This window comes from Phaethon lepturus, unplaced genomic scaffold (assembly GCF_000687285.1).
Source record: "Phaethon lepturus isolate BGI_N335 unplaced genomic scaffold, ASM68728v1 scaffold12467, whole genome shotgun sequence".
In the NCBI taxonomy this organism is placed as follows: Eukaryota; Metazoa; Chordata; class Aves; order Phaethontiformes; family Phaethontidae; genus Phaethon; species Phaethon lepturus.
Window position 1 is genome coordinate 1 of NW_010551179.1, and position 9,365 is coordinate 9,365.

At 39.2% G+C, this 9,365-nt stretch overlaps 1 protein-coding gene across 3 annotated transcripts in view; it reads left to right on the forward strand.

Moving 5' to 3' along the window:
• Positions 1 to 7,089: 7,089 nt before the first annotated feature.
• Positions 7,090 to 9,365, forward strand: part of PTP4A1 (protein tyrosine phosphatase type IVA, member 1) — a 7,204-nt gene continuing 4,928 nt past the window's right edge. For 2 of the 3 annotated variants that reach the window (XM_010290819.1, XM_010290821.1), the window contains exons 1-2: positions 7,090 to 7,639; positions 9,215 to 9,307. In XM_010290819.1, coding sequence (XP_010289121.1) covers positions 7,535 to 7,639; positions 9,215 to 9,307 — 198 coding nt within the window. In that variant the 5' untranslated portion in view covers positions 7,090 to 7,534. The remainder of the gene's footprint in view (positions 7,640 to 9,214; positions 9,308 to 9,365) is intronic. The other variant, XM_010290822.1, reaches the window with a different exon arrangement.

The following is a 9,365-nucleotide window of genomic DNA, read 5'->3' on the forward strand; positions in this document are numbered from 1 at the left end:
TTTGTCTCGGGCGGGGAGTCGGAACTGGCTGCGAGCGAGGACGTGAATTCTTTTCAAAATGAGCTCTATGCAGCAGAGGTGGGGTGTGCAGCCGGCCTTGTTCAGGCTGGGCCTTTAGATTTTCCTCAGCGGGAGGAAAGGTCCGCAGAGGTACATGTTGAAGTGGATGTTTCTGCACCAGCCTGCTGTTGACCCTCAGAAGCTCAGTGTAGTCAAATACCTTAATTTTGACCGAATCTGCTTTTAAGACCTTGCCGTTTGGCTTTTCAGGGAAGACATTACCTTCTGGAGGTGTATCACTGTTCAGCATCAGAAGTTTTCACTTTCCTCATATGCTTGCCTTCCCCCTCCTCCCCGTCATCTTGGTGTCTGTGCGGCCTAACATCTGTGGCCACAGGGCACAGTGTGTATTTAAGCACAAACGATGCAAGGTTTGCTGGTGCTAGTAGGCCCTCCAAAAGTAGAGAAGCAAGAAAGACAAAGCATTATCAAAATCAAGTAACTATCATGGTAATAGTAGAAGCTGGATTAGTGGCAGTTATGCGCAGGTCTTGGTTGTCTGGAAGCCAGTTACACACATTGCAAACATTATGAGCTGACAGATGCACAGGCTTTATGGCACGAGGGTCTTGTGATTCTGGTGTTCCTTATTGCTGCTGAAGACAACTTTCCAATATGTCTACCTGCATCTGCAGAGTCTTCCCAAAGCAGTGACTCAGAAGTATGAACCCTGTGTCTTTGTAATCTCATAAAACTGTCAAATCAAAAAACCTGAAAATGACACTTAAATGCCAGCTCTTATTCCATTGATGGAACAGCAAAGCAAAGGGCTTTGAAATTGTCTTACAAGAACAGATTCATTTCAGGGGAAAATGTGGAAGAAGGAATACAGAAATTTTACAGCCATGGGAGGAAATGTGAGAGTGAGAAAGCAGAATGCGTGACAGATGTAGCAGGAACCAAGGGAAAAGGATGTCATTGTTTTACTGAAACTAAATGTGTCAGTAAGGCAGTAAATAAATATAATTTAGCCTTATCTAATAACTTCTGTCTTGTGAAACCTTCCTATTCTGACAGAATACATGCCACGTAAGAATGCTGGATCTATCCCAGTGTGTAGGCTGACTGCAAGTGATCACCTTTTTTTCTTAAACTTTAACCAGAACGCCCAGATCAGGGTATTACTGATTTCTAAACTAGTAGCAGATTGTCACCTTTTATTTAAAAAATTAAAACTCACTCTCTCAGATCAATATAGGAGGTAGCTTTGTTAATAGTTTTTTCCATAACTCCTCACAGTTTTCTTCCCGGATGCAACTTCTTGTGAGGTACTCTTGCCTTTATTAGACTCAATAAGATACAGCAATAACTGTCTTTGCATGTATATGCTAAATGTCTCATGTTGTTGCTTAAAAGATAATGGAATAATTTTTGAGTAGGACAACAGGGTTTACGTAGCTTGCTATTGAAGTGACAGTATAAAGTCATTTTGAGACTCCTTGCTTTCAGAAACTCAAAAAAGAAGATGCATTAGACAAGGGAGTAGAATGGTTTCTGTGATGTCTTATTTTCCCCAATATCTGTTGAGGCTTTTTTGCCTTTTTTTTCATGGTCTAAGCAGAAGAACTAGCAAGACAGTCACATGGCCTCGGTTTCATCATCTCTGGAAGTTGCATTGACTTGTTACACAGGAAGCTTTTTGAGATAAATTTTTCTTCCCCCTACAACTGCATTGAACCACAGGAAACATCCTTCCTTCTCAGAACATGTCGTAGCAAATTTATGATACACCTTTGGAATCTCCTGTCTGTGATGCATGAGTGTATTTTCTTAGGTCATGGGTCGCTTTCTCTGGTCCAAAACAGTCTTATCTAGTGGATGTCGTAATACAGGCGTTCATGTGCCCAGTAGATAGGAGGAGGATCTTGTCAACAATGCCTAATGAAGGTGTGCCTCTACCTTGCGTAATGGCTCCGCAGTTTGTACCCCTTACCCCCTCACTCCTCCTTGTCTGCTTTAGCAGTTGATACTTAGGCCTTGAGTAGTAGGAGAAAGTCAGGGTCCCTGACTTTGTCCCTTTGTCCTTCAATAACTTTCTCATGTAGCAAGTTAGAACAATGAACTTGCTTTCAGGTGTTCTCAAAATGTGAAGAAATGTAGTTTATTTTAGCTTTCTGGTTTTGATTCTGTGGTTTCAATAGGTGACTATGTGGCAGGTCTTTACTTCAGAGGATGTGATCCCACATAATTGATTCTGGGTGTAAATGTTTCTGGTCTATGAGCAGGTGGATTGAGCAACTGTGAGCAGTCTTGCCCATCTTTTGAAGGTAGAGTGAAGTGTTATGTAACTGTGTAAACAAACACTTTTGTTTGCATGCTTCTTGAGATGCTACGGAGTTGTGAACAAAAATCTCAACAGCATGGGATAACCTTACAACTCACTGCTTTCTGCATATCGGTAACAAGCTAATAGATTACTTTCATAAGCAAAGTGATTGTTTCAAACCCAGAATTAATATACATGTGAATCTGCTTGTCAGTGAAGACAGATGCTTTGGTTTCCTGTCCCAAAGAGGGGCATGAATTAAAACTTTTCTTTTCAAGATGTCTTCCTCTTGCTTGAATAAACTATTCTCTAACTTCTCTTCGCATAAATGATAGTAGATGGTGCAATCATAATTAACATAACTTTTAGTAGGTTACTTCTTAGGTTGCCTCTTAGTAGGTGGTCCTGGGATATTAACCTTAGTTTCGTTTTTGAAGTTTATTTTGATGGATCTAACAGTCTAAATGTTGTTTGGCTTTCTGTTACTAATAGAAACTGCTGCTTCTGTTTCCAAAACCCTTCGGTATTAATTTTCCTCAAGGAAGACTCATGTAAATTGAAAAGAATATGCTGGAGTACCCAGCTTGATGGTACAAACAATGAGTTGGTGTCATTCTGTTAAAGAAACTTCTGCATACCATACTATGCATTTGAGTTTCAGTTATGCAGCTTTACACTTTCATGCAATATCTTGACTTTTTTGATAGCTTACCTGCCAAGTAGTTAACTGTCTGAAACAATACAGTAATTTTAAAGCTCTTAAACTTAATTCCAAGCCTCTCAAAAGTTGCTCATGCCATTTGAGTTCCCCATAAGCCCAAGGTGGTCTTAATTACTACAACACTATTTTTATAGCTGATTTTTCCATCTTCCAGTTCTTTTTGCTGAAAATGGATGAACTCCTGTACTCTGGCTTAATGCCATAACACAAACAGCATGCAAATGTACTACTTTGTCTTTAATTTTCATTTGGCTCTGGGGTCAGAACTAAACTAGGTTGGCAAAGCTGTCTTAGGATAATACAGCGTGTTGCTGCATTAAGGAGTTGGTCTGCATGTGGAGCTTTCTGGCTAGTAATGGTGGGAAGTGATGGCATTCACATCAAAGGAAAATGTAAGCTTTCCTCCTTTATAACATGGCAGCAGCAGTTGCCAAGGCAAACGGTGAGACTCAAATACATGCTTGGTTAGGTCCTTAGTTTTGTGAATTAGTAAGGTGCTGATATGTCTAATTGCTAACTGTTAAGTCAGTATTAATGAAATGAATTCATTTGTAGAGGTTAATTACACGTAGAACTCAAATTATGCAATTTAAATTTAACATTGCATAATGTACTTGCTTCAACTTTGTGTAAGAGTTTGACCTGTGCACCCAGCTGCTAGATGTGATTAGCAATCTGTATTAAAAAAGAAGGGTTTATTACTTAACTAATGCTTTCCTGCCTGTCCTCCTTCTTACCCCCATGACGAGTTTGTCTGGTATCTTACTGAGTACTCATAGGTGCATATTAAGGGCAGCCTGCCTACCAGGATGGATGAATCCTGATTACTGTTGAACGTGATGATCTTAAAGGTCTTTTCCAACCTAAATGATTCTATGATTCTACTTCTTACTTCCTACCTGCCCTGGTATGGGGTCATGTTAATGGTTTCCAATTACTCTACATTCTTTTCCCCCCAGATTGAAAGGTCTTTTTTTACCCTAGTGACCCCATTCTATTCCCTTGAGCAACTCGAGCTCACTTGCATGCTCTTCTATTTCTGTTTTGACAGCCTCTGCTCCCCCATCTTCTACCAGGGAGAAGGACTGGCTATGATTCCTCTTAACAGTCTTAAGAAGAGATAAACATGAGATCTGCCAGTGCATGTGAAAAGTGACACAAGACTTTGTGCAGCTGTTATCTGCGTAAAGCTGTCCTGTCCTTTTTGCTGTTCTGCTTCTTAAACTAATTGAAAGTGACTTTATATAAGCTATCTTCAGTTCTGTTTTTTATTTGCTTTTTTAGGTGTTCCCTAGGTCTGGTCCTAGGAGACTTTTTAATGCACACCTACCTTCTTCTGTAAGTAACTGGTGATCTTACTCACAGAACACTAAGTTTGGAAAAGACCTTTATGATAATCAATTCCAACCATTACCCCAACACTACCATGCCCACTAAACCAGGTCTTGAAGTGCCACGTCTACACATTTTCTGAATACTCCCAGTGATGGCGACTCTACCACCTCCCTGGGCAGCCTGTTCCAATGTTTGACCACTCAGTAAAGAAATTTTTCCGAATATCTAGTCTAAACCTCCCCTGGCGCAACTTGAGGCCATTTCCTCTTGTTCTGTCGCTACAGTCTTTGCAGAAATGGTGATGGTAGTATCTCTGAAGTGGCAGCAAAGTGCATGTGGAATTGTCCTATTAGTCTCTTTCTGCTAACTTCTTTCTCATATTGGTTAGCTGTTTGTGTGGTTTTGGGTGGGTTTTTTTGCAAGCCATGCCTGTAATTAAGGTGCATTCTTAAAACTTCTTACTGAGAAGCTGTCTGAAAACATAAAAAGGATGCCTGGAGGCCTTTGGTCTGCTTTTTCAAGGTCCTTTGTAACATAGCGTGATCCAGTTCTACCCATCTGCTACAGTCCAAACTTTTTTACGGAACTGCCTCTTCTCTGGACTTACGAATGGAGCAAAGCCATGTCTATGTGTCCTGGTTTCGGCTTGGACATTACAACATAAAACATTGTTGCAATTCGTTAAATTGTAGTTAACTTTAATTCATGTTTGTAAATTATTAACTTTAATAATTTCTAAGATAGATCTTAGAAAATTCAACAATGGTTAGACTATTGATCTGTTGTGACTTCTGTTTAATACAAATAGTTGCTAGACTTACTGTAGTCTTATGGTTTAGTGCCTGCAGTGAAGTCTTGGTCTGTCTCCAAATCCGAGGTGGCAGTTAGCAACCAACTTACTTGCATGTAGCTTTTTCTTCCTGCCCTTTGGTGAAGTGTATTAAGACAGTGGTTATTATCAGGACTTATTGTACAGCCTTCTTTAGCACCTGATCTTTTGAATTTGTTTTGTCATGGTTGGGAAGCTTTTCAGCACAAGCTGGTTCTTTCATGGTCCTTGGAATGGAGAAGTTTGAGTCTAGAGCACTGAAATACTCTTTTCTCCTTATTTTCTCATGTACACTTGGCCTGATTATGTATGTGGATGGATGCATAGTGATGGTTTGTGATTTTAAAAAGTCTGAATATTGCTACAATGAAGTTACATCTTCTGTTTGCTAAAAACTAGATTTACGAAGGCAAAGACCTGATATTACTGTGTCCAGGACAGGGGGTGGGTGGATGGGGTGTGGGTGCGGTGGGGTGGTTGGGAGGGGAGATCACATTTTTAAGAAAATGAGTCCGTGTTAGCAATTTTGTAACACTGCATGCTCAGCTAATCTATTTCAAAATTGTCTTGGGCAATATTTTATTTGGGCATAGAAATACATTAATTCATTCCAATGTTTGGAGTTGACTGGTCAACATAAGTAATTTTTTTCTACTAGATGGTTGTAGGATCAGTGATGTTTCTCTCTAGTACCTAAGTGTATTTAGTTGGTGTTTGGTTCAGCTTGTATCTTATCTTTTGGGAAACAGAACTTCTCTTTTCTTCCCTTTCATTCCCTAGGCAGGAAGGACCTTCTGAGTATGGTCAGCAGCACTGATGGTGCTGTGGCTGGGCGCAAAACTAATCCTCTGTAAGGTTCCACGGTGCATAAAAGCATATGTTTGTGGTTCATTTGCAACATCTACAAATGAATACCACAACTCCAAGCAGTTCATTAGCTATGTACTTCCTGGTTGTGCACCTTGCAGTAATTTTATATGTAAATTTAACCATAGCAAAATAGCACATCACTAGGCAAGAATGACGTGTTCAATAAACTTGCCTGTATATGTTTTTAGCTGGAGTATTACCAGTATCTTGGTATGTTAATAAAGTCATGGTGTAGAACGGTAGATGAAGGTTGCCATATGTCTTCAACATTTAGTATGTGAAATGTTCCTTAAGTACAAAGCTGCCTTGAAAGACTCAAAACACGTTCAAAAGCTCACACTGTTTTGTTAGACCACAAAGACTTTGCATTTGCTTTCAAGGCCTCCTATTTGAGACAGATTTAGATGCCTTTTTTTTTTTTACTGGCTGTTCTGTATGTGGATGAATGGTGCTACTTGCAAAGTAAGTCTTCAGCTTTTAAGACAAGTGATTCCGCATTTATGTAGAGAATGGTAGTTTTGTTTAAGCACTAGAAATTGTCTGATGCCCTGCTTGAATAATCAAGGAATCTCACCCTTGCCTTCATGGGGCTACTGAAGGTCAGGGTGAGTTTAGTAGATGTTGTCTGTCAACTCTGAATGGAAAATACAGTTGTATAGGTAACCTGGAAAGGCTATGCTTTATATAACACTGGGATTCTTCAAGTTTAGTCTCTTGTTGCTGTGTGTTGGCACATTTGAATTGGTATTTTAATACATTTCAGGTTTTGGTATTGAAACAACCCCATATGGAAACTTTGTATTAAGTAAATGTATTTACTTTTGAGTAATCCTTGCTAAGAAAGGTAACAGGTCTTATGCAAACCTAATTCTTGGATTAAAAAAAATAAACCTTGTGAAACTACTTAGTTGTTTTGGTTTTATTTTTTTTTATTTTGTAATGCTTGGTGTCTTCAAAATAACCTTGTTTCACCTGTGCTCATAATGCTTTTTTCCCTTTTATTTACAGCAGTTCTGTGGTGTTCTTGGTCACACATTTATGGAGTTTCTGAAGGGCAGTGGAGACTACTGCCAGGCACAGCACGACCTCTATGCAGACAAGTGAACTGTAGAAATTCATTACTACTCCACCAAGAAGCCCCCCTAAGAGTGGTTGACCAGGATAAGAAGTATTGAATTGAAATTGGCAGAGCATTTAACAACAGAATTCAGACCTGGATGGGGTAAACCTCAGTGCACTGCCTTTCTTTTGCCTCAGTATTACTGGATTGAAGAATTGCTGCTTCTTGTTAGGAGGTTCATTTCATTTCCCATTGCTCCCAACTTCATACTTCCAAGCACTGAGAATTTCACGTGGAGTACAGTGAAGTAGACTTCAGTTTCTCTACATCACTTCTGTATTAGAATTTTTTTTAATCCTTTCATAATCTTGTTGCATGTTTAACTAAATCAATATGGCCCGAATGAACCGCCCAGCTCCTGTGGAAATCACCTACAAGAACATGAGATTCCTAATCACACACAATCCAACCAATGCAACCCTAAACAAATTTATAGAGGTAAGGCCAGGACAATTCTTACTGTTGTCTTTTTTTAATGCCTGAACAGCATGCTGTATTAACAATTTCCTTCTTTACTAGTTGATAACAGCTGTGGAAGTCATACAAAGAAGTACTGAGACTGTATGTTGACCTTTTTCAAATACTGATACAAATCTATTCAGATATAGTTTGGCCTTCACAGAAACGTAGTTCTTTGCTTCACTTTCAGAAGTAACTATACTGTGTAGTACATTGTACATTTAGTACATTGTTTAGATCTGGAAATGGGAATTATCTGGCGAAGTTACCTGTAGAACAATAAAAAGGTCTGCTAGTGGTAGGAACTCAAATTTAAATTCATCTAAAGCAGTGTAACATTTCCCCGCACATATTGCATAGTGATTAAAAAGAGAATAATTCAGTATACATTGTGGATCAGAACCTTAGGAACAAATAACAGGATTGCCACATGCTTTCACTGCATATCTCCCTTCAATATTAGCAGTTCATGGTTGCAGTGTAGCTTCAGAGAATCCTCTGAGTGTCATAGTGTCTACATGAGTGAAATTTGTGGCAGTGGGCTTGCTTTGCATCCGGAACTGCTGAAGCTATTTTTAAGTGTTTTCAGGTACATGCTGAAATTGTTTACAGACTAAAGCCATGTGGCTTGGCATATATTGCCAGTATCTGAATTTGTCACCTAAACTTTGCATCTATCATGTTGGAGGTATAAAGTGCACAGTTAAAAGTGTGTTTGTATGTATGCTAACAATAGGTTCCTCCAAAGTTGCCTCCTGGTAAGGGTCTGAGTTTGTAATGCAGTCCCTCATTAGCAAGATTTTAGGTGTATTATACCTCTATTTTGCATTCAGTGTGGGATAATTTGCAGGAAAACACTGTGAGATAACATTTGCTTGCCTTTATACTCTCACATACTCTTAAGATAAAGTATGCTTAGGCTGTGCTTCAGTCATTACTGTGACAGTTACAGTGTGAATGATGGGTTGTTGCAGGGAGAATGAAAAGTAATTGCCACTTTTTTTTTTTAATGGAGGATAATAGGAAAGTGGAAAGTTAAATTTTGTTATCCTCTAGTTCTGGTAACTCAAGAACTGGAATAATTTATTGTCCTGTGCTCATAGTTCTTAACAGTAAGAGGTCTTACAAACCTGTTGTTTTAAGTAGAGGGAGAGAAGGGGAACATCTAAACCTCACTCAGAATGCTTTTAGTGAAGTATGTAGCTTTGCAAACCAGGAAACTTCCTTTAAAAGGAATGATCTTTTGGAGATGGACTACTTATTTCATCAGTGTTTATCTGGACTTGATTTTAAATGGAAAAAAGTCTGATCTAACATAACAAAACTTAATCCTCAGATATATCTTTAAGCTCTTCTGCAAACATCTGGAATTAGCACACAAGTTTTCAGTTACTTCAGCTTTGTGTTCTTCACAGGGTAGCAAGCATTTATATGAGTTTACTTACTGAAAATTTTTGAGTAAGTTAATAGGCTAACCTACTGCAAAAATTAAATGGTAAGTGAAGTCAGTTTACTGTTAAAGCAGCTTTTTTCCCCTCCCCCCCCACTCCCCAGGAACTTAAGAAATACGGTGTTACCACAGTGGTAAGAGTGTGTGAAGCTACTTATGACACTGCTCCGGTGGAAAAAGAAGGCATTCAGGTTTTGGTAAGTAGTGCAGAAGTAGAGTTTAAAACCAGCCTCCCCCTGCCTGCCCCGGCCTCCC